Source organism: Hylobates moloch, unplaced genomic scaffold, assembly GCF_009828535.3.
Source record: "Hylobates moloch isolate HMO894 unplaced genomic scaffold, HMol_V3 SCAFFOLD_8, whole genome shotgun sequence".
Lineage (NCBI taxonomy): Eukaryota > Metazoa > Chordata > Mammalia > Primates > Hylobatidae > Hylobates > Hylobates moloch.
Genome location: NW_026652283.1, coordinates 83,874,423 through 83,900,378, shown reverse-complemented (window position 1 = coordinate 83,900,378; position 25,956 = coordinate 83,874,423). Strand labels below are relative to the sequence as shown.

The window sequence follows — 25,956 nt, the reverse complement described above, 5'->3', positions numbered from 1 at the left end:
GTCTCAAAGAAAAAAAAAATTACAAAAAATGTGTATGAAGTCAGGATATTTTAAGTCCCCAACACACCCCTCTGTACTCATTCCCTTCTTTGTACCAAGTGGTACCTGAATGTCATAAAGGTGTGAATGTAGATGGCAGAGGTATTTATTTTAAATGAAATTAGACACTAACTAGAACTCGGTGGAGATAATGAATTTTCATAATAGTTAAGACTACATGTTTTACGTGCTCTATCAGCTGAATGAATCCATGGAGACAGAGCTCAGAAGAGCTACCATTGTGGGGGCAGGTATTGATTGGTAGAAGGCACAACAGAGTTTTCTAGGGTGCTGGAAATGTGCTTTATCTTGAAATGAGTGATGGTTACATGAGTATGTAACTATAAAAATGTATCGTTGTACACTGAAGATTTATTTCCCTAAAATAATCCTATTCTGTCAAATTTTAAATAGGTACCATTTTTTCTTCTTTTATTCTGCTTGCTAAAATTTTCCATCCTATAAGTTCATCCTTTCATATAAGATACCAAAGTTGACTTAGACACATCCTTAAAGGCTTCCTTCCCAAGCCTATTCTAATAAGATGGAAGCACAGAGGAAATTAATGTGTTCTTTGTACAACTTGCAAGTGGTTTCTTTACCAAGCAGTACTCCACGGAGCAGAGCCATTGCATTTGCAGGCCCTCTCCCATGTAAGAAACCTCAGGATGGTCTCATAAAATGAGTACTCACTTAGGTCAGGTGCAGTGGCTCACGCCTGTAATCCCAGCACTTTGGGAAGCCAAGACGGGTGGATCACAAGGTCAGGCGTTTGAGACCAGCCTGGCCAACATAGTGAAACCCCATCTCTACTAAAAATACAAAAATTAGCCAGGTGTGGTGGTGGGCACCTGTAATCCCAGCTACTCGGGAGGCTGAGGCAGGAGAATCACAGGAACCTAGGAGGTGGAGGTTGCAGTGAGCCAAGATCGCACCACTGCACTCTAGCCCGGGCGACAGTGCGACACTCCGTGTCAAAAAAAAAAAAAAAAAAAAAGAGTACTCACTAGATTGTGCCATTTTGTTTCATGAATTATACAGGCCCTGGTTAACTGGGACCCAGTGGATCAAACAGTGCTTGCCAATGAGCAGGTGGATGAGCATGGCTGTTCATGGCGTTCTGGAGCAAAGGTGGAACAGAAGTACCTCAGACAATGGTTTATTAAGACAACCGCTTATGCAAAGGTGAGTGTCAGCCTGGAGGCTCTCCACTAATGCCTTGTATGCTGGCAGGCAACACCAAAGGCTTCTGGGTATGAGAGAACCTCACTGTTGGGGGGTGAGCTCTAGGAAGGGCTCGGAGCCATGGACGTACAGACAGGAAGCAGCTGAGCCTCATCACTCACTTAGCTGGTGATGGGCTGGTATCTTCAACTGTAAGTCAAGTATAGCACCTAGAGGTCATTGTAGGCCATTGTTTGCTGACGTTTCAACTTACTGCCACAGAGGTCAAAAATCATCCATAATTATATCAGTGATAAAGCTTTAAAAAAGAGAGGGGGGCCTTTAAAAAAAGAGAGCGAAAAGTGTCTTCAACTGTGTAGTTCTGATGAGACCTCCAGAAAGATAGAATGAAATCTCAGATAAGTAAATGGACTTTTGGTTTATTAACTTTGGTGCATGTTTTTCCCACCCAACTCTAGACTTCACATGCTTAAATTTTTCCGTGGAGGTCCAGAAGAGATATCTAAAAGAATTGAAGAGATGGCTGGCCTCCATGAGAGAAGGCCAAGTGAAAAAGGAACTAAGCCAGGCGCTAAAGCTTGATAAACTGGTTCCTGGGCCTTAGTTTTCTCATCAATACGATGAGCAGGTTGGACCAAGCAGTCTTTAAGGTGCCTTCTAGCTCTTTCCATGTTCAGAGATTCAAGGCAAAACCAATGATTGAAAGCAGGGGCTTGCTTATTAAGTCACCAAGAGCCTGGACAAAAAATCGGTTCTGTAGGTACTGGAACCACTCTGTGCAATGTGCCCTTTGAGCTTACCAAGTTTCAAGGTGCTGGAGTTGAGGAGTCACTCCCTGAAACTCCAGAGAGAAATGATTTAAGCAAATTAGGGACATTCACATGGCAATTTGGTGACCTTTGTGTTCTTATGCATATATGAGACTGGACATAAGTAGGGTCTGAAAAGGTAAGGGCATCATGAAGGACTACTTATGGTATGTCACGTTGTTCTTCCCCTGTGGTAGTCACCATAAGAAGCATAGTTGTCCCCTTCCATGGTGGCCTGTGAGTTGCTTTGTGGGTATTGACTGAAATGGACTCTGGGTTAGATCCAATACTGTCGTTCTTATATACAAAGAAAGCACAAGGTTCTCAATAACCCATGGTCACTACAAAACTTTGTGAATTAGAATTGTAGGACACCAACTCACAATACCAATGCCATACAGAAATATGACCTCTCGTTTCCTCACATAAAAGACATGTCTTAAATGAGGTTGTTTTTCCATTTTCATTTATTCTGAATGCAGCAGAGAATAGCATATGGATTTGGAGAAGTGCTCATTAGAACTTGTTAACATGGTGCCTTGCTCCTTTTAAGCACAGCAATATTGGAGACTGAATGTGAAGAACAAAGCTGAGGATGTTGCATTCTCTATTACCCCAAGCAGTGGGAGCCCCTATCTGCTCACAGTTGGGGTCCACTACATTACCAGGAGGGATGCTTGGTTACCTCTTGGACCTGTCAGATTATTCTGTTATAGGCATTGTTGGAAAGGCCACCTAATTAGCTCTTTTGTTTTGACCTCTGCCTCTAGTTGAAAATGTAATAACCTAACTGAGGAGCATTATTCTTTAAATTGTCAGCTGTGAATTTTCAACTGTTCAGTGGAAATGGTTAGTTACCATGGTGACTCACCTGGTTCTTGCTGAACTCCTGTGCAGATGTATTGAAAAAACTGTCTTTTGAGGTCAGCACTTGGTTTACTCTGAAAATCTGGAGAAGAGGGAGAGCAAGACTCCATGAAGCCTAACAGAGAACATGCTATGGGGCTGAGAACAGAACAGAGACACAGACATGAGGGGTCTGTGCAGTACTGGAAAACATTGGCATTATGACTCAGCCAAGGGTATATAGTTGAGACCCCCAAAAAGGCCATGCATTAGAGTAGGGATGACACCCTAAGACTAACGACCAAATCAAAATAGACTCATTTTAATAAAAAATGAAATAAGCCTGAGTGGTTCAAAAGAAACTTCCAGAACAAAACTCAACATCTTTAAAGGGAGACAGTGTAATCCAGACTCCCAAGGTTGTATCTGCAATGTCCAACATATAATTAAAAATTACTAGACTTGTAAAGAAGCAGGAAGTTATGGCCTAAAATCAAGGGGGAAAAAAAGGCATTCCAATAGAAGTAGATCCTGAGATGACCCAGATGTTGGAATTAGTAAATAAAGCCAAAGACATCTATTATATAAATGGTCTTGGACTTAAAGGAAAACATGGTCATAATGAATGAACAGATGGGGAATCTCAGGAGAGAGTAGAACCTTTTTTTTTTTTAATGAACCAGTTAGAAATCTAGAATATAAAAGTTTAATATCTGAAATGAAAAATCCACTCTTTGGGGCTACAGAGGGATAAGTAAGGGTTAGGTAGACATGAAACTTCAGGGAAGCTCCCCCCTCACACACCTACATAGTGAACAGCATGTGTAGTGGCCTTAAAACAGAAAAGTATATGATGGGTTTGAAAAACTGAAAGGACACTGTAGCTTAAGCTAAAAGAGCCAAGCAGAAAGGCTCAAGATAGGGCTGGAGAGATGTTTAGGGGCTAGATCAGGCAAGGCCTTTAGGTCTTAAGGAATTTGCACTTTAACCATGGGGACCATAGGAAACCACTAAAGGATTCTAAGGAAGGGAATGGCATGGTCAGATTTATGTTTTTATAAGATCACTGTGGAAGGAAGGGCAAGTGTGGATGCAGAGAGACCAGTTAGAAAGCTATTGCAATGGTCCAGGCACACAAAATTTAGACGTGGGTGAGAATAGTAGAGAGAAGTGGGTAGGTTAGAAAAATACTCAGGTGGCAAAATCCATAGAGCTTGGTAACAAATTGGAAGAGAGTATGTAGGAGATGGTAACATCAAGGAAACCGTGGCTTGAATAGCACGTGAATGGTTAAGCTGCTTACTGGGATAGGGAGTCCTGGAAGAGACATAGTCCTGACCCTTTTCAGTTTGAAATGGCCAGGAGATATTTGAGTCGAGATATGAAATAATAGGGAAATTATTATTTGGATTATTTGGGAAATTAGGTCCGAAACTTCAAAGATTGAGTGAGATAGGACATCTGTTTTAAAACCTGGTATGATAAAAATCATCTTGAGTTAGTGAAGAAGTCCTGCTATATAGATAAGGCTGAGATGTTGAATCAGTTAGTAATGCTTTCAGCTGCAAGCAACTGGAAACCTGAGAAACGGTGGCTTAAACAAATGGGAAATTACTGTACCCACATAACAGGCCGCCAAGACTGAACTGGGATATGGTTCTGAGTTGTCATCTCAGTAGTTCTCTTGGCCCTTTCTTCCTGTCACCTTATGGCGAGATGGTTGCTGCAGCTCCAGACATCGCGTCTCCATTCAGAACAGGAAGAAAAGGGCTGGGCACAGTGGCTCATGCCTGTCATCTCAGCACTTTGGGAGGATGAAGTGGGAGGATCACTTGAGCCCAGGAGTTCAAGACCAGCTTAGGCAATATCGAGACCCCAATTTCTACCAAAAAAAAAAAAAGGAAAGAAGCAGAAGGGGCAGTGCCAAAAACTGTTCCTTTTATCTGGAAAACAAAAACTTTCTCGAAAATCCCCGGTAGAATTCCACTGATATCCTGTTAGCCCCAAGTGTGTTTTGGCCACCTCCAGCTTCGAGGGAGACTAGGAAAGCAGGCTTGGGCTTTTTAGCTTCTGTAGTTGAGCTGGAGGGGGGAAGAGGATGGGCAGTGGGTGCTGGGATAGGCAGTGAGCTGTGCCCGCACAGTTATCTTTAGAGCTTTGTATTTGCATCTCGTTTTGCAGCTCTGTGGGCTGCCTCTGTGATGTATGACTGTGGTCTTCTTGGGAGCATGGCTGTGAAGGAGGCCTCCTTTCATTCACTTAACTTCCTAATTTTAAAGACAGTGCCTGATGTGAAAATTACAGAGAACCCAGCAATATAAAGATGCTTTATTCAGGCTGTTCTGTGATATATTTGATTTTTCTCCTCTTACCCCCCACCTAGTCCTCCTAGGATTGTTTGCTTTGTGAAACATTAAAAGTGATTTCAGCCACTCATTCTGTGAAAAAGAAAACTTGCAGTAGGAGTATCTGAAGAACATGAATTAGTCTTGGCAGAGCTGTGTGGGTGGTGTCTTGTGGGCAGCACTGCTGAGGTGAGAGCAAGGGGAGGAGGATGGATTGGAGCCTTATATACAGCAAGTGAAAGGGATTCAGAGTGTGATGGAATGCTTCAGTTCCTGACAGCAGAGTGACAATTGGAAGGACAGGCAAATAGAGAGAAGGCCTCCCATTTGAACTCTATTAGAGTTGTGATTTCGATTTCTCCTGCTGACTCCGCTGGCCCCTCTTGGCTGCATTGCAGGCTCTCAGCCCCTGGGCACCATGCACGCGCCCCCTCCTTTGTGTTAAATGGACATAACCGTGCCTTCACGGTGCTTAGTCAACCCCCATACCAAATTGGTGGTTATGTTTTCCCAGTTTTCAGGAGTTACTTGGCAACTGTTGTAATACAAACAAAGTCTGCGTTTGCCTCTCATTTCCTACCTGATTATCGCAGGTCAGGGCTCAGGCCTTTCTTTGTACCATCTTACTGAATCCTCACTTTAATCTTTTGAGGGTAGGTACTCCTCTTATCTTCATTTTACTGATGAGCAGACTGAGGCTCATACTAGCAATAAGTAATAGCCTGGGGATTCAAATCTGAGCGGCTGAGCTGTTAACCCGCAGTCTCTCCTCCTTCTCTGTGGTCTGAATTCATTCATTTTTTTTTTTCCTGAGATGTTACTGAGTGCCTGGCCAGACTCTAGGCAGGGTGCTAATAATACAGACAGAGCAGCTGAGGTCTCTGCTCTTAAGGAGCTTAGACTTTAGTGCCACAGACAGTGGTGGACATGAGCTGTCACATGTCCTGCAAAAGAGTGCAGGGGAGACGAGGAGGAGGAGGAGCCCCAGATCTGCCCAGCGGTCCAAGGAGGTATCACTGAGGAAGTGGTGAAAGATGGGAAGTGCAGAATGTCTACAAGGGAGCATCTTGTTGCCCTCCAGATGTGCAGGAAACCTTATTCTTCATCGAGTATTTCTAAGTAGGATGAGTTTCTGCTGGTGAGAAGCAGATGGGCAACAGTGAGCCATTATGAAATCAGTGGGCATTGGAGGTAATAAGCGCCCATTTCCCTACCCTCTTTGTTCATGTCCTCCTGATTTCACCTGTGAGCTTGTGGGTAAAGCAGAGGTACTTTTACCAGAACACACTGGTCTTGTTTTACCCTGCAGAGCATGCAAACATGGGGCTGGAGGAAAGAGGAGGTGAGGGGAGAAAAGGGAAGTTTGTGCCAGGAATTCTTTGGAGGAGGTGGCGGAGGACGTTAGAGCGAAGAGACAGCCTCAGAGAAGCAGTGAGGCAGGGTCCAGCCTCCAAGAGTCATCTGAACTCTGGAATGAAGACCGTTAGGGGGACTTTTGTTCCACCTCTGAGGCACTGGGATGCTTATGAAAGCATTTGGCTGCCCTCTAGAAATTGGGCCTCTTGCCTGGCTTTCTGCTCCTAACTTAAGATCCTGTCTCAGCCCCAGAACAGAGGCTGGGTCACAGGTGGCACCAGGAAGTGCCTCTCCAGTCACATCACCCCCTTAATCCCCTTCACCCTGTCACCCCTGTGTTGCTCTAGAAGCTTTGCAAAGGAATTGTTAGAGAAGTTTGGTAACTTGACCGTACTGTGCCCTCTGACCTCAAGAAAGCGCCTCCTCCTGTTTGTGCGTCAAAGCACTTCCTCCTGTGTGTGCATACTGCGCCTTCTAAGGGGGTGGGGCGGCAGCAGAAATTAGATGTTGGCAGAAGAGGCAAAATGACAGAACTGAGAGGAGCAAGTGAGAAATGTTTAGCAAACTGTCAGCTTCTCTGCAGGGCTCTGAGGACCAGGCCAGGGCTGGGATTTGGTGATGATGCTGCTGCTTGGGTTTATCTACAATGAGGGCTTTTTCTTAAAAGCTCTGTGGCTTCGAAGCTCTTACTGCATTTATCCCCACCATGCCCCTCTTTGGTCAGACAGGGCTGAGGGTGGCCTTATCCCTCCTCACTTTAAAAATGATTAGATACTGTGGGGTAGGAGGCCAGAGCCCATGCCGGCTCTGGACCCCTATTCTTAGACCAGTGCTGAGCCACACCCTCAGAGTCCTCAGCCTGCCTTCCAGGATTCTCCCCCATGCCGTGGCTGTCTCTTCTCTTGGCTACAGTAGATTCTGCTCCCAGTCCCGGGGATCTGGTTTTGACTCCCTGTCTCACAAAGCTAATTAATAGTTAAATTCTGCTCCTTCTTACATAATATCTTCTGCTTCTGTTTTCTGTTTTCCCTGCCTCTCCAGCGTCTTTTCTCTCCTAAGCTATTCTAAATTGAACTCTCTTCTTTTCTATCCTCCATCCTATGCTCTCAGCCCTCCTCAGCATGATTGCTGGCCAGACTGGCCAGTGCCGCAGGGACCAGGTGGAAGTTGTTACTGGGAGAGCCAGCCCCTCAGAAGTCCTTCTAGGGATGGGACTGGGCAGGGGTAGGAAGGGCACAGAGGCCACAGAAAAGTAGACAACTTGAGGCTGGCTTTCCCCTGTCACTTCCCAGGCAAGCAAAAAGCTGCCTGAATAGAGGGAGGAAAATCTTTAATAACAGCTCGGGGCCAAGGCGAGATGCTGGGAGGAGGCACCTGGCTGGCTCTCAGCAGGCCTGAGAAGGAACTTCCTCCGGGAAAGGTCCACCAGGGGTTGGTACAGGGCTGGGCCCTCGCTCTGGGATTCAGAAACCAGTGGTGTTTCTAAATGGTGCAGAGACAGTACAGGCCATCAGGTTTCCCTCCCTGAATGCAGGCCTTCCTGCTGACCTCCCAGATGTCCCCCACCAATGCCTAGTCACATCTGTATGTAGTTTCTGTTAGGCCAATTCTCTACCATCATCTCATTTCCCTTAGCCCTGACTTCTTGCCCACACTCCACTGTCCCTCCCTGTCAGGGAAATAAAGACAGCTATGCTTGGCACACATACTCCAGAGTGTATGAGAATAAAAGAAAACTTCTGCAGTCTCTGGGTCAGCAACCTGCTCTGCAAAGAGAAAGGTTTTCATGTTTTGTTTCCAAGATGGAATGACTGCAAAGGAATAATGGAAGAAATAATTTAATAGTATACTTCTTATGGTATATGGACAATGAAATACTTTGTAAATTTGATCAGGAACAATAAAGATAGAAAAGCATTGTGTGTTCCTTTTGAACCCTGAGTGGCCTTTTTGAGCTTCTGTTGCTTGGGTGTACAGGTCTTCTTGAGGTGTCAGCCTGGACTCCATGGGAAGAGATGTATTTAGCCTCTTGTTGAGGGGTCTCAGGGATCGCTGCACAGGCCTGGTGAGTGTCACCAGTGAACCTCTTTAGCTTGGAGAGTTATTTGAACTTCAAAGCTAGAAGAAACTTGAGAGAGCATTTAGCTTGGTTCTCTTTTTAATCCCTGCCCTGATCTGAAAAACATAAAAGCAAATAAACAGAAAACCCCTCATGCCTGCATTTACTGCTGCTTGAAATTGCAAAATCAATGTGATGTCTAAAAACAAAATGAATGAATAAGGTGTTGCTTTATTTTGAGCAGCCCACATCATGTCCTCCTCACTCCTTCCCAGGGGGCTGATTGCCATCCTGAGGTGTGTGTCCCATCCTTGAAAATTGCTGACCCAGCCCACATCTTATTTTATAATTGAGGTGCCAAGAGCAGGGAAGGGCCAGAACCTAACTTGGGTCTCCTCAGTCCCAGTCCTGCATTCTTTTTTATTATTATTATTTGAGACCGAATCTCACTCTGTCTCCCAGGCTGGAGTGCAGTGGTACAATCTTGGCTCAGTGCAACCTCCACCTCCCAGATTCAAGTGATTCTCCTGCTTCAGCCTTCTGAGTAGCTGGGATTACAGGCACCTGCCACCATGCCCAGCTAGTTTTTGTATTTTTAGTAGAGACGGGGTTTCACCTGCATTCTTTACCCCTGCTCTTGGGGACAGTTCCCAAGCAACCGAGTATTTCTGAGAATCATGTGCAGACAATAGCCAGTCAGCGTGTGTTGCAGGAAGGCAGCGCATTAGCGATAGGAAATGCAGTAAGTACAGAATGGGCACAAATGGCCAGGTAATGGAAAGTGTGGTGATTAGAGGTTTTCTGTTTTGTTCTTGATGGAATTGACTCATTGTCCTCTCTGTCTTGCTTTTGTCATTATTTACTCCAATGCTCTGTCCTTACCCTGGGTTCTTCTGAGCCCAGCTGCAGAGAGACCAGTAAAGACCGATCCAGTGGCTGCTGCTATGAAGGAAGCAAGTAGTTATTAACAGATACATACATGTCAGTACTGTGTTTTTCAAAATAACCATTCTCTTATGCAGAGAGACACTTTTCCACAGCACCTTTCCACTTCTCTGTGTATTTGCTTACTGCTACCGGATGGCTACCTCTAAGTGTCAGATTTGCTCAAAATAGAGACAGTAGAGCTGTAATAAGTTGAAAACTCAGGTAAAATATGTGCTGTAGTTTTAAAAGAGTATATTAACAACATGCTTTTAACTATGTAAAAGCATATATACAAACACACATACTAGATTTTATCAATCCTGACATGATTAGTTTTAAATTGAATGCTCCATTAAGAAAGAAAAATGCTCTCAATATATTGTAAGATACCACTGATTGTAACACATGTCCCAGTGTCAGAGCTTTTGGGAAAATGTATATCTTAGAATGAATAGAAGATACGATATAAGTAGGATGGAAAGATATAAAACAAAATATTAATAGTCATCTCCCTGGGTATTTTGACCAATTGTGGGCAATTGTTAATGTTCTTCTTCTCTTCCAAATTTTCCATAAAAAGATTATTGCTGGGCAAGATGGCTCATGCCTGTAATCTCAACAAGGTGGCCAAGGTGGGTAGATCGCTTGAGCCCAGGAGTTCAAGACCAGCCTGGGCAACTGGCGAAACCTCATCTCTACAAGAAATACAAAAATTAACTGCATGTGGTGGTGTTCACCTGTAGTATGTACCTATAGTCCCAGCTACTCAGGAGGCTGAGGTGGGAGGATTGCTTGAGCCCCAGGAGGTCGAGGCTGCAGTGAGCTGAGATCACCCCACTGCACTTCAGCCTGGGTGACAGAGTGAGACCCTGTCTCAAAAAAAAAATTATTATCATTCTGATAATCATAAAATAAAACAGCATGATATCCGGATTATATCATCATTTCTTTACACATCTTCTTTAGACCTGAGTGTCTTAGAAAGGGATGGTCTTATGTTCTTGCAAATATTCAATCTATAGGGAGGCTTCCAACTTGAAGGTGAGTGAGTAGAATGTCCCCTGGGATGGCTGTTACCATTTTGTTTTTCATGATTAGACCAATAAAAGCTTTCAGCCTTGCCCTCAAGACTCCCCTTTCCTGGAATAAGACCACCTTTTCAGGCAAGGATAGTCTAATGCCACAGATTAGGCTGAGGACAATTTTCAAGTTGTAGCTATTTGACTACTCCCTCCCTCTCCTGTGGGAGCCTCTCTCTTATCTTGTAGACCCAGGGGCAGGGAGGTGACATAGGTGGCTCTGAGAATCAGAAGCAATCTCATCAGACAGGTGGCTCTGTCATTAGGAGAGTTTGCCCTTCATCGTCTGCATTCTTACCAGTGTGGTGGTGACATTTGAGAACATGTAGTCACCTTCTCTCCAAAGTTAGTGGAATTAGAATTGTTCTGCTGCTGAAAAGGTGGGTCAGAGGGGGAAAGAAAAGATGGATAAGTGTAACCTGAGTGGATATATGGATAAGAAGAGATTAGTCAAATTGGCTGCTGCCATACTTCCTGGTTCCCTTTACTGCATCCTTTTCCACAGAGCACGTACATGGGGCTGTGTAATGAAATCCCCAGGGCATTCCCTGATGGGCAGACCTAGAAAGCACATCCTTCTTTTCTAGCACTAGTGACACCATTTACATGTATAGGAATCCTTTTATTGGAAGCTATTCTATAAAGTACTTGGTTTGTCCCCCTCTTTCCCATAGCTCTGGGCTGTGCACTTGTATGTGTGGCTGCTTGGTGCCTCTTTTCCTCTTGCCCTGAAATCCCATGAAACCACACCTTGTTGGCAAGTCATATATCATTAGCAGGATGCTTTGCTCAGAACGGATTATTTCCCTGCTGGGTTAACAGCACCTGCATTGGAATTGAAATTCTTGGATAGCACAATGGTATTTGCAAATAAATGTTTTGCATTGTGATGCTACAACAAATGGATTTTGCTTGGAATACGTATCACTTTCCAATGAGAGGTTGACGCAGGGCTATCATAGGGAGGCTTTATTATATTTATGTATTTGTCATGTCTTCTCTAAAGTCAAACGAGGTAGACATCATGCCAAATGGGTTTTCTTGTTTTTTGTTTTTTGTTTTTTTGAGACAGAGTCTCACTCTGTCGCCCAGGCTGGAGTACAATTGCGCTATCTCGGCTCACTGCAACCTCCGCCTCCTGGGTTCAAGCGATTCTCTTGCCTCAGCTTCCCGAGTAGCTGGGATTACAGGCGCCTGCCACCATGCCCAGCTAATTTTTGTATTTTTATTAGAGATGGGGTTTCGTCATGTTGGTCAGGCTGGTCTCCAGCTTCTGACCTCGTGATCCCCCCGCCTCGGCCTCTCAAAGTGCTGGGATTACAGGGGTGAGTCACTGCGCCCGGCTGGGATTTTTTAATGTATAAATCTTCATGCCAGAGTCAAAGCAGGACAGGGCACTAGAGTGCGAGAGAAAGGTCATTCCTCCAGCGTATTCTAGAGGGAATACTATATTTTTAAACATCTTGCTGCCTTCATAATTGGTTTTCCTTTTTTAGAACTTAAATATATATTGTGCCTTCCCCCCCCCCCAAAAAAAATAAATTTTGGCAACAAGAATAAGTTTTAGGAAAATAAATATAAATCATAATTCAAAAATAATTGCAAATCAAATCACACCGATTTATAAGTATGCTAAGTGTCAAGCTTTTAAAAAGTGTACATTTTAATTAGATGTTGTCGTTCAATCTTCCATTCTCTCAAATCTGTGTCCAGCTCTTAAGGTTTTTGATTATCCACCCTTCCCTTAGTAGCTAATACATCCACTTCTTTTAAAGGGTCTGTACTTCTCAGTTTGCTTGCACTTTTTTTTACCTCGGTCTTCTAAAACGTATCATGTTTTCAACCCACTTTTTCTAGAATTCTCTTTTGTAGTCATGTCTTACCTTGTTCTTAATGCTTCAGCTCAACTTTCTGTCTTGGGAAGTATGGATTTATTCCTAGCATTACTTCTGCTTCTTTGAAGACAAAGTCATATTAGCCGTGTTATATTTAATCCTCTTTTTATCCCCAGCTTTTTAGTTTTAATCTTTCTCTCTCTTATTCCTGATTATATTTTGTATTACTAAAACCTTTTTGATTGGATGTTACTTCAGCCCATCTTTTATTGGTGCATGTTCTTAAACACTGGCTCATCTTGACTCATGAATGCCTAGTTCTGTTTCAATTTCTTCAAACATCTTCGTTCAGATGGTGTACCCTAGAGTGACAGTGGCAGTCTTTTCAGACACATCCTAGCACAAACAGATTTAAGGATCCTTTGCAAACCACAATTACTTCTATATAGGCCAAATAGCAACCACAGGGAAACTTTATAATCAGAAGATCTGGATAATTCATTATCTTGGATCTGCTGCTGACAGAGTTTAGGGAAATCACATGACCTCTCAACCCCATTTTTAAAATTTATTAAATGAGAGGCATTGAATAAGTTAATGATTTCCAAAGTGTTTCAAAGCCTTGGGAGTCGATAGGGAAGTATTGAGGAATTAGAGGAGAGAAAGGGCATTTCCTTCAACTCTTACATATTGGCTTCCCTCAGATTTGATTTGAAAAAGGTTTCATAGCACTTTTAAAAAGAATCTAAAAACCTGCTATTTTCCCAGGTTTTTGGATTCTGTGAGCCAGTGGGATTTCTATAAATTAGATTGGCCAGTATATGGAAGAGGTACACATACCAGTCCTGTCTGCCAGATGTAAAGACACGAAATGAGGCAAATACCATCTATGACTGTAATTACAACACTAAAAAAAAAAAAAAAAAGGAAGGATATAAACTAAACAAAAACCCCAAACAAACAAAAACAGCTCTTTAAACAGCTGTAGCACCGTAACTACTCACATCTTATTCTGGTGGAGCCCTGGTCTGGGCCAGCCCAGGGTTGAAGGAGAGGTTATCAGCAGCTATTAGAAAAGGTACTTTCTGAAGCCCTGTTCATCAGAAAACAGTCATGAATCATGTGTTTGTTATACAGTGGGGACTGAAAAGAGCTTGCAGAGTTGTTCGAGATGTTGATTTCATTTAGTTAATTTTAAAAATTTCTTTTGGTTTTTAAAAATATTCATAGATTTGGTTAGGTTTTAAGCAGGCATTGTTCCAGAATTAGCATACGAAAACGTTCACATTTCATCCTATTTGAATCTGTCATCCTCATCAAGATCTGAATATTTTAAGCAAGGTACCTCCATAAGAAGTTTCCCAGCCTTGACGATTACATCTAGAAGAAAAAGCACAATGAGAGGGTGAATACACTAGTGGCTCAGTAATGCTGGTAAAGGAATGGATGTAAAGTGCTGTCAGAATTGGACTCAGTCAGGGAGATTGAGCCAATTTTCAGATCATGTAATGTGGATTTGATATGATGGAAAGACATCAGATCCCATTAGACCACATATGGATTTGCTTGGAAGTTAAATGGAGCCTCATTGGTCTTTGGAAAGGAAAAGCTATTGGTCATTTTCAAAGTTTATAATATACTTGCATGCTTGTTGACATTTAAGACCCCCTACATTGCTCTAAAAATTGAAAAGCATTCTAGAGTACTTAATTTTATCAGAAGATTAATTGTTTATTAACATATTATGTTAGTATATAATTAACATATTCAAGATCTTCTACTTTTGCTACAATGACATCGAGGCATTACTATATCAGCTAATATAGATATATAGGTATCAGGATGTTGAAACTTTTATAATCCATTGATGTTAGTTAGGCAACTTGGTTGCAAACAACATAAAGTTACTCTCGTTAACTTAAGCCAAGGAGGAATTGATTAGAAGAGAATCAGGTTACTCACAGTTGAATGAGAAAGCCGGGGATCCAAGCTCAGGCAGAAATTAGGGGAGAACAAGGGCACAGCCACAATCTTTTCCCAAAATGGTCTGGTTAAGCCATTGCTGCCATTGGTACCAGCATCTCCAGCCTCTCAATCTGGTGTGGCATTTAAGCCAGTTGATCCTGTGCCTCTGGGTCACCCCACAGTGTTCCGAAACTGCACTGAGCCTATGACTGGTTATACTCCTTAGTGTCAGTGGGGAAGGGAGTGGGATGTGGTGGCAAGTTTGTCCCCTTTCAAGCCGAGTAATGAACCAAGAAACCTGAGTACAGTGGTCTCAGGCCTGGTTCCAATTAGCTAAGTGATATGGGGCAGATTGCTCTCTGCTGGGCCTATCTGTCCTCATCTATAAAGAGAGGGGATTTTGATGACAATGTCAGCCCCATGGCTCTGTGACCACAGTCTTCCTTCTAGGAATAAAATAAAAATATAAATAAGATAATAGAAGCAGATGGATCTCTAATACATGCCTTTTGGTTAGAGTGATAAGCTGAAACCATCTGAAATACAGATATGGGAAAGCTGAATTTAAGTACTGTTGTTATAAAGTAGTAATTGCATAGCAGAGTATCAGACTAAATATGGACTTGGGAGTCAGCTACATCTTGCTTCAAGTGTTGCTTCCACAGCTCTATCCCATACTTGTGGAGTGACTTGGGGAAAAGTTCTGAGACTTGTTTCCTCATCTGGGACGTAGAATATTACTACTTGACTTGTACTGTTGATGTGAAGATTAAATGAGGCAACATACATAAAAGTGCCCGGTACTTAGGAAGTATTCTGCAAAGGTTATTACTTCCCTTCCCAGATGCCTGGGGATCTGCTTCTGTAGTACTGCTCTCTAATTCTCTCCCTTGAGTACAGGGAATTAAATGGTAATTTAATGAGCATTTGCCCAAGATAAGGCACAGTTCTAGGCTTTGGGCCACGCCCTGTGTGGAATATAAAGAAAAATCAGAGCTTGCAGTTGAGCCATAGAGATCACAGGCCAACATTTCCCTGTGCCATACTTTCTGAATTCAGATCAGGGGCACTGTGGGATTAAGAGTTGCAGCCTACACAATACCAAACTTAGCAGTTACGTTTTTGTCGTTGTTGCTTTACATTTTTATTGTAAAATGAAATATGAGTGATCATATAAAACAAGTATATAGCCTATTGAATTATTTTAAAGCAATAGTTTGCATAGATAGATGACAAATATGAAAGATGCTTTCGGGGTGTGTGTGTGTTTTTGTTTTTTTGTTTTTTGTTTTTGTTTTTGTTTTTGAGACAGTGTCTTGCTCTGTCACCCAGGCTGCAGTACAGTGGTGTAATCTCAGCTCACTGCAACCTCTGCTCCAGGGTTCAAGCAATTCTCCTGCCTCAGCCTCCCAAGTACCTTGGACTACAGGCAAGCACCACCACGCCTGGCTAATTTTTGTATTTTTAGTGGAGACAGGGTTTCACCATGTTGGCCAGGCTGGTCTCAAACACCTGACCTCAGGTGATCCGCCCACCTCAGCCTCCCAAAGTGCTGATATTACAGGCATGAGCCACTGCACCTGGCCTGTTGTTTTTTTTTTTTATCACACATTAACATAAGAATCTTTGTGCTGTAGCAGAAAGAACACTCTTAGTAAATCTAGGTTCTAGTCCCGGCTCATCAATTCCTATTACCTTGCATGGGCCACATAACCTGTTATAACAGAAGTTTATTCATCTGAAAATGAGCTACCATACCAGAGTGTGAGAAGAGATATATGAAAAGCACTTTATGAATTATAAAACACCAAACAAAGCATCGTTATATTGCCTCTATTAACCATCATATAAAGGAATTTAAAATTGGGATCTTCACATTATGAATATGATTGACTTTTAAATCCATCTGTTGAAGGAACACATCTCATTATCAAATAAGGGCTGGTATGTGCTTGAGGCCATAGAGAATAATTTATATAAAGACCTCCATTTTAAAGGAATTTAGGATTAAAAGTAGACAAGTTGAAAATCAGTGTATGTTTCTAATGGTAAATGTTTCTATAAATTAATGTCATGTTTCCCTTATATATTTATAAAATTAATACTTTTTAAATGCAAAGATAAAATTTATAATGTCCTATGTATGATATTGTTTAGTTGTGGAACACTCATGAATGACTTACAGTTTCAAAATTCATAAACTTGAACTTAATTTTTTTAGTTCCTAGACTACATTCTCCTAGGAGAGAATGTACTAAACACACTTGCCAAAGATGTGAATTGTGACCTTTGTTAATATTCTTCTTTCCATGAAACCTTGACTCACTTGGGACAGCGAAATCGGTCAAACCCATCTCACTGAACTAAGTCATAATGAATGCATCTGTTTCTAACCTTTCCTGGCTTCCTCTGACTTAGTGAACAAGGAGAGAGCTAAATCCTGAATCTCCTTTAGTGTCCCTGCTTTTCCTGCCTTAACAAGCCGCAAATCATTTGCTTTTTCTTAAATAAGTCTTGTGCCTTTACTTCTTTGTCCTCCTTTCATTTGCACAGGCCATGCAGGACGCGTTGGCAGACCTTCCAGAATGGTATGGAATAAAAGGCATGCAAGCCCACTGGATCGGGGACTGTGTGGGCTGCCACCTGGACTTCACATTAAAGGTGATTAAGTAATAGCAGCTCCAGCAATTCATGATCACAAATCTCTACATTTGGGACTCATTGAGTAAACCAGCAACTTGAGACTCCACAGCACCACAGTCCAAACATGCACAATTTTAAATTTTCTAGTAGCCACATTTTTTAAAAGTGCAAAAAACAGATGAAATGAATTTCAATAACATATTTTATTTAACCCATTACAACCAAAATGATTCCATTTCAAGATGGGCTCAATAAAAAATGATTTATTAAAGAAAGAGTTTACGTTTTAGTACAGTCTTTGAAATCTGTGTTCTCCATTTATAGTACATACTAGCCATATTTCAAGTGCTATGATTCATAGCCGCATATTGCTACTGGCTACCATATTGGTCAGCACAGACACAGAGGGTCTTCATGGGGTCCATGAACTCCCTGAAATTTTATGTGCAAAATGTTTGGGCATTTTCCTGAGTAATGGGCCCATTACTCTCATTGTAGTCTCAAAGGGGTTCATGTCACAAAGCAGATTAAAAGCCAGGGAAGCAGAAGCTAACTGTGACATCATTTCAAAACTAGATAGACTTAGAGCTTAGGGATTGTGTTTGAAACTGCTGTGGAAACATTGCTGAAAGGTCACAACGTAAGGCCCACCTATTCTAGAAGGGGTCCCTAAAACTTCTCTGTCTCTACTGACTAGAGAGTTGTTCTATTGATATTTTTTTACCTGGGCATTCTTTTTTTATCCTTCTGATTTCTCCTTCTGTCATCAAGAGTCTTCTGCTCTGTTCATTTAGTGTCAAACCTGCCCTCACCTTCATCTCCGTCAAAACCTTTAGGAGGAGGAAGCAGCAGCTGAGACAAAGTTGGCCTTCCTTTCTAGACTCTTGCCTGCTGACAACCATACCTGGTGTCTGCAAGCACCTGCCACTTGCCACTGAGCTCATAATTCCCTGTGCAGCCTCCTCACAAAAGTGATCCAACTTACTCCAACTGCAAACGTGGAAAGCCTCCCATAAGGGAGTGTGTACTTTGGAAACATTCCAATGACAAATCCTAGACTGAGCTTTTCCTCTTACTGCTTTCCCAAGAAGGTGGCGAGAGTTTTGAAATTCAGTCCTGCTGTGACTTGTGTTTAAAGTCACAAGGCCTCCGCAAGGCTGTCTCTTTCAGGGCCTTTGCATTTGTCTGAGTCTGGTCCTCAGGTCGAAGGCCTTTGCTTCTTAACTAGCGTTCAGTGTGGGTCTCTTGGCCTGCCAGCTATTGTGTGTGGAATATCTTCTACACTTTCTTCTTTGCCCAACACTTTACTGTGAACATGTTTTTATCTCCATTCCTGGACCCACCTGAAAATGAGATGGGGCAACATAGTGTCTCAGGAAGGAAGCATCTCAGTCCTACAGGGTAGGCCACATCTATGCCTCTGTGTCCCCAATTCTGGCTCCATTGGTGACACCTAATTGGCAGTTGGGCCGTGTGGTAGACTGTCTTTTAGTTCATCATTGGCACTCTGTCAGTGTGTTTGAATAAATGCATGAAGGAAGTAGCACCTGTCCACTCTGTGTCCTCCATGTCTGTCACATTAATTGGCACTCAGTGGTTGGCTAATGTGTGCCTCTTCCTTAAAAGGCATTTTAACCAGCTCTAGGGACTCATAGTCATGAACTCAGCTCAGGCCATCCTTTCGCTCTTCAAAACAGTAATAACCTTGGTGCCTGTTTTTCTTGTTAGAAGAGTAGATGCCTTTATTATTATTATTTTTTTTACTCTACCCTTATATGCTTGAAGAAAATACAGCTTCTTCCTCAGAACACAAACACTATAACACTAATAGTTATTTTTGATTTGTAAACAAAGGAGCCAGAAAAACCAGGGAAGTATCTTTCTGAGCATTCTTGGACCACCTTCAACTTGGGAATGCCTGCATGCCTGGTGTGGGGCAAGTGGTAGGGGGTGTTTCTGAAAGAGGAACTGTGATCCTCTTCTCACCTTCTGCCAGGCTGAATCCCCACACCCCTGGCCCAGTGGTCAGAGCTGTGGTCACTGTTGGGGAATGAGGAGGGAAGGGGAAGGGGATACAGTTAGGGAGCAACACAGCCCAAAGGGAGGACTGAGAAATGACATCACTCTTCTTTCCTACCACCAGGTTTATGGGCAAGCCACGGGAGAAAAGCTGACTGCCTATACGGCCACCCCTGAAGCCATTTATGGCACCTCCCATGTGGCCATCTTGCCCAGCCACAGACTCCTACATGGGCACAGCTCTCTGAAGAAAGCCTTGAGGATGGCCCTTGTCCCTGGCAAAGGTGAGCTGGCAAGTTATGGCTCAGGTGGTAGGATTGCCACCTTACATTTAGATGGCGCCTCCCAGAGTTCAAGATCCTTTCCTGTATATCTTGCGTGGGTTGTTCTTTGCCTTAGCCTTATTTTTTATGTTTTTATTTTGAAACATGAGGATAAAAAAGAGCTCTGAAAATATTTTTATTACCCCTGGTTTCTCCATGAGTTACTAGTTTGTCTGTGTCTTGAGCTTCTGATTGAAAGCTCAGCTCTCTCCCTTTCAGTATAATCTAAAGTTCTTTTCTCCTAGTTATAAATTAGGAGAAGATATAGGAATCTATTCTATTAGGAATAAAATCTCCTAATTTATAATTTCACCATCAACTAAAACTACACTGTCAGAGACCAGAGGGAAGCCAGTAAGAATGAGAGCAAACTTTTCCAACTCAATTTTATTGTTTTAAAGAATTCACGTGGTCATCTGAGCAGTGTCCTGCTCCGTACAGATTTTTAACATACCTGCTTTATGAATGGATCAAGCTGACCTAGAATTGGCATATCAAGTTGTACTTGGTCTGTGTAGATTTGAAGATTCTGTGGTTGCAAGCAACAGATTCCATCTCTAACTAACCCAGAGGAAAAGGAGAACACATTGGAAGGCTGTGGGGAAGACCATTGCTAGAGGAACAGCTGAAGAGCCAGTCTGAAAGAGGACTTGGAGAGTGCAGCCCCAAGAGTTTGGAGAGCAGGAACTCACAGACAGTGCCCTGAGTGCCACTGTCAGTAATTCTGCTCTAACCTGAAGCACTTGGTTCAAGACTCTTCTTGCAGGGAAAGGTGTTTGACTGCTGTAAATGGGGCCCCCAGCCTCTTTCTTGGCAAAGAGAGACCAGGCACCTTCCGTGGTAGACCACAAAGATTGTCCCCAGGGAGGGAGGGGGAGCTCTCCAAAACAAACTTGAGGGCTCTTACCAGATAAGGGGATATGAAGCCTGGGTAGGCGAAAAGAAGTCCATTCTAAGTTAGAAGTAAGTCTCTGAAGTAATTTAAATATTTCCACAAATATCTCATCCCTATTCTCTTTCATGAACTATAAACTTCAACCCAAAGTATACAATCTGAATTATTGGGGTCTGAAATAGCATTTGACTAAAAAAAATGTTTTGGATGATGGTATTAAGTTGCCATCTTTGAAATGACCAAAATGAAACATTTCCTAATACTAGGTTGGAGGGACAGACAATGTCATCCCAATTTCTCTCTGCTTAAGACTTTGTTTACTTAGACCATTAAAGCCAGATTCAAATCAGTGAGCACTTTCTAAAGAGCCTGCTGCGTGCACTCTTGGTGGGGCGTAGATGAGCCATTCCAGTCTTAACTGGATGCCCCAGAGAGGCAGAACAGAGGACAGCCAGATGCATATGCCACTCACCCCACACAAGGCAGATGTCACCTCTCAGTTTCACCTCTTTGCAATATGCATTGAAATAGAGAAAAGAGTCTTTTGAGTTAAAATTTCTATGCGTGCTTATAAAGCCCAATATAGCTATCTCTCAGGTTTATTTTCTCTCCTTGCTCAAAAGAAAAACTGGGTATGTTTCAACTGTTTAGTTTAAAGGGAAATCTCATAGTTTTACTCTCATGAGCAATTTGATATTCCTTGAGGGATATGGTAGCTGAATAATATCTAAAATTGAAAAACTAAAACATGTAAACATCTCTAGCCCTTACATTTTCTCTTATGGCTAATTTGGGGACACAAATGAAAATAAGGTACTATTAATAGGGGAGCTATAATTTGTTAATAAGCTAACAAATTATAGAGGATGGAGTTCCTGAGATGAAAGGCACTGTATAAATTCAAAGCATTTTCATATGTAGGAAATGGAGAAATTTTTTAGTACACACAGACAGCACTGTTTTCATGAACACATGGATATCGACACACCTGACCTGGCCTAGTCATTTCATTTTGGCAAATTTAGTGCCAAGTGTAATGTTCCATTTGAAGGGCTCATTAGTTACTTTCTCCCCTCTTTTTAATAATCTCTGAAATTATTCCAAATGGAACATTACACTTGGCAGTACAATTTTCCAATTCTAATTTTCAGAGTAGAAATACTCTTTTTGCAGATGTCAATATATTCAAAATCTCTAGATTAATTTGCACATCAAGTCTCTGGATTTTTGACATCATAGTCACAGAAGGCCAGTACAGTGCATTGAGTGTAATACAATATTCCCAAAAGGTGAATTCAGATTACCTAGGAATGTATGATTTATGCCTCTTCTGGCCTTTGGGATTACATTTTGAACCAGGATGTTGTATCACTGCTGTCATTTACCATTGCTGACCACCTCATTTTTTTTTTTTCATTGAATGTCAGATTTTAAGGATGATTTGTGTTAAAGCAGTGACCACCAAGTGTCATGGCAGCAGCACACAGTTGTGACTAAATTTATCACTTGCAGGAGTTTCAGTTCTCAAACATGAGCTCCTGTAGTTGCTAAGTTTATTTCTACATATCAGCTCCTGATTTGGCCCGAGATGACCAAGATTCTCGTCCTAGATCCATCCATATGACTTAAGGAAGGTCACGTAAGCTTTGTAAGTTTACACTTCCTGGCAGAGCCTGTATTGGGGCTGTCAGCCAAGGTGCTCTTGGAGGACTTTGTGGGTAGAGAAGGAGCTTTGAGGGGCCCTGTGGAGGAGAGTGACACATATGGCCAGGGTGATGCTAGAGTGGCAGGCTGGCTGACCCCATTAATTGTGGAAAGAGATGGCGAGGCCCCCAGAACAGCAGGGGTCAAGATGGAGGGAGGGAACAGGTCTGAGAAGTATGTGGAAGGCTGCGAGGGTGGAGGATCCCTGGATGATTTCTTGATTTCTAGCCTGGCCAACTGGGTTGCCGATGTTATTGACTAAATGTACTGTTTTGTGCTTAGCATCCTTAATTTGGCACAGATTCCTTTAAGAAAGGAAAAAAAGCCAGGTGCTCCCCTAGAGCTCTTGAAATTTAGTTTATTTCCATAATCATTGACGTCGCCTCCTTTTCTCAGCTGACCAAATCTGACTTAAGTCATGTTATGTAAGCTCTGACTTGATAGGAACTAGAAACCATAAAAGGCATCAATGGGGAAATATCATCAGAATTCTAGAAGCTGTTCTGTCTTTTCCTGAAATCTTTTCTTGCATTCCTAATATTAAAATATTCAAACCCTGGGGCTTTGGAACCACACACTTCAGCTCTGAGTCACCAACTATCTAAACAATGCATTTTTTGCTGAAAGGGCAGATGAGGTCTTTCTAAAGGACAACTTGGAACTCTGTTGTTAGTGACACATTACAGGCACATTAGAGAGCAAGAGCCTCCCTGGAAGCCCCAGGACATTAAATAATAATTAATTGCTCACTATTGTTTTGCCCTTGTCTCCATAGTATCCATATGGGGTGAGGACAAAGGGTGAGAGCAGATCTGTAATTCTGGGGTGATGGTTTGGTTTTCCATCAAACTGTTTCAAGTAGAATTCTTTGATGTTATGTGAAGGGAAAAGCTTCTGTGCTCAAAAAATCTGGAATAAACAAAAATAAACAGGTATCTTTGCTTTGGACTTCTCAGAACCTTTCCTGTGCTAATGTGCACTGCGACTGTCTGAGAGAGGAAGTATAGGCACTCTTGTCACACCCAGTTGACCACGGAGCCCTGTTTCCATGCAGTATCCCTAGGAACTAGTTATATGGACGGCTGCCTTGGTGAAAACCAAATGAAAGTCATTTGTCTGTTTTTCCAGAGGTCGTGAGAGACCTGCCTTCTTTCCAGTGGGTGCCCTAAGAGCAAAGGACAGATACCTTTTTGTCTGGAATGTTTCCTTTGTAATTACTGAAGTGTTTTGCTGTTATCTAACTACTATGTGAAATGCTTCAGTTTCTTCAGATTTCACTTTCTTGGATTCCTGCATCACATCACTAGCACAGGAGTGATTACTGAACACATTAGTAATTAGGAAGGAAACAAGAAATATGGAGAACACTAGAGACCTATTCAGGAACTTTGGATTTTAATTGTGTTGTTTCTAGGAAATAGATTTTGACCAAGTATAGCATGCGAGCTGCTACCATGCATTCATTGCAAATCTGCTAATATTTAGGTTCAAAGACCAATTTTTGTCCTAACTGAGAAACTGGTATAATATAACTTTTACATGTAATAAGAAGCAGTTCAACTCTTTCAAGCAGTACACTGCATTTTTTTATATTACTTTCTTTTGTAACAGCTGAGCATACCATATAATAACCTACTTAATATATACAATTCCATGGTTTTTAATATATTCACAAATTTAAACAACCATCCCCATAGTCAATTTTAGAACATTTTCATCATCCCAAAAAGAAATCTCAGACCCTCTGGTAGTCATCCCTCCCCGATTCTTGCCTAATCTTCAGCCCTAGGCAGTCACTAATCTACCATCTGTCTCTGTAGATCTGCCTATTCTGGACATTTCATGTAAATGGAACCAAATACAATATTTGTCATCTTATTGTCTGGCTCCTTTCACTTAGCATAATGTTTTCTTTCCCAGTAATACTTCATTGTATGAATAGGCCACATTTTATTTATCCATTTTATTAATTGATGGACATTTGGGTTATCTCTACTTTTTTACTACTGTTATAAATGATGCTTCTATGAACATTAATAAAGATTTTTGTGTGAATGTATGTTTTTATTTCTTTGGCAATATACCTAGGGGTAGAATTGCTGGGCCATGAAGTTTAAGGAACTCAGACTATTTTCCAAAGTGGCTTCACCATTTTACATTCCCACCAGCAGTGTATGAGAATTCCAGTTTCTCCACATCATTACCAACACTTCTTATTGTCTGTGGTCATTTTGATTATGGTCATGCTAGTGGATATGATGTGATACCTCAGTGTAGTTTTAATTTGCATTTCCCTGGTGGCTAACGTTCTCAAGCATCTTTTCATGTGTTTATTGGCCATTTATATGTCTTCTTTGGGGAAATGTCTATTCAGTTCTCTTGCCCCTTTTAAAAAATTCATTTTTATTTTAATTTTTAATTTTAGTTTGTCTTTTTATTATTTTAACCATTTTTTATATATTCTAGACACTAGTCTCTTATCAGATATGTAATTTGCTAAGTTATTCTCAACTTCTGAGAGTTTGTCTTCATGGTGCCCTTTGAAGCACAAGTTTTTCATTTTGATGAAATTCAGTTTGTCTATTTTTTCTTTTGTTGCTTTTGCTTTTGGTGTTATATCTAAAACGCTATTGCCTAATAAAAGGCCACAAAGATTTATATGTATTTTATTTTCTAAGAGTTTTGTACTTTTAGATCTTACAATTGGATCTTTAATCCATTTGGAGTTAATTTTCATATATGGCATGAAGTAAGGGTCCAACTTCATTCTTTTGCACATGGTCATGTTACTTTTTAACTCATGTTCCCACATTATCTTAAAAATCAGGCTGCTTCTGCCTCTTTATTTTCTGGCCTTCACCTAATATGCTATCAGAAAACATTTCTGTGTTTTTATGCAGGCTTCACAATTGTTTTTTAATCCATACATAATGTCCTATCAACTCAACGTACCTTAATATCCTAAATCTTTCCCATCATGTTGAACACTGGGCTTTCTTCATGTTTGGAGCTGTTATGGAGATAACTGCTGTGACCATTTATGTCCACATGGCTCTTTGCTTCATAGAATTTTCCTTAGGAGATATTCCCAAGTGTGGGGTTTTTTTGGTCAAAGGTTGCAAACATTTTTCTATTTTTCTATTTTCTTTTTTTTTTTTTATTATACTTTAGGGTTTTAGGGTACATGTGCACAATGTGCAGGTTTGTTACATATGTATCCATGTGACATGTTGATTTCCTGCACCCATTAACTCGTCATTTAGCATTAGGTGTATCTCCTAATGCTGTCCCTCCCCCCTCCCCCCACCCCACAACAGTCCCCGGAGTGTGATGTTCCCCTTCCTGTGTCCATGAGTTCTCATTGTTCAATTCCCACCTATGAGTGAGAACATGCGGTGTTTGGTTTTTTGTCCTTGCGATAGTTTACTGAGAATGATGTTTTCCAGTTTCATCCATGTCCCTACAAAGGACACGAACTCATCATTTTTTATGGCTGCATAGTATTCCATGGTGTATATGTGCCACATTTTCTTAATCCAGTCTATCGTTGTTGGACATTTGGGTTGGTTCCAACTCTTTGCTATTGTGAATAGTGCCGCAATAAACATACGTGTGCATGTGTCTTTATAGCAGCATGATTTATAGTCCTTTGGGTATATACCCAGTAATGGGATGGCTGGGTCAAATGGTATTTCTAGTTCGAGATCCCTGAGGAATCGCCACACTGACTTCCACAATGGTTGAACTAGTTTACAGTCCCACCAACAGTGTAAAAGTGTTCCTATTTCTCCACATCCTCTCCAGCACCTGTTGTTTCCTGATTTTTTAATGATGGCCATTCTAACTGGTGTGAGATGGTATCTCACTGTGGTTTTGATTTGCATTTCTCTGATGGCCAGTGATGATGAGCATTTCTTCATGTGTTTT

The 25,956-nt window shown here is 41.7% G+C and overlaps 1 protein-coding gene across 2 annotated transcripts in view; it reads left to right on the top strand.

Annotated features, from left to right (window-relative positions):
* The window catches only part of LARS2 (leucyl-tRNA synthetase 2, mitochondrial), a 171,736-nt gene that overhangs the window by 71,876 nt on the left and 73,904 nt on the right, over window positions 1-25,956 (top strand). For both annotated transcript variants that reach the window (XM_032161828.2, XM_032161829.2), the window contains exons 7-9: window positions 1,081-1,224; window positions 16,999-17,106; window positions 19,232-19,391. In XM_032161828.2, coding sequence (XP_032017719.1) covers window positions 1,081-1,224; window positions 16,999-17,106; window positions 19,232-19,391 — 412 coding nt within the window. The remainder of the gene's footprint in view (window positions 1-1,080; window positions 1,225-16,998; window positions 17,107-19,231; window positions 19,392-25,956) is intronic.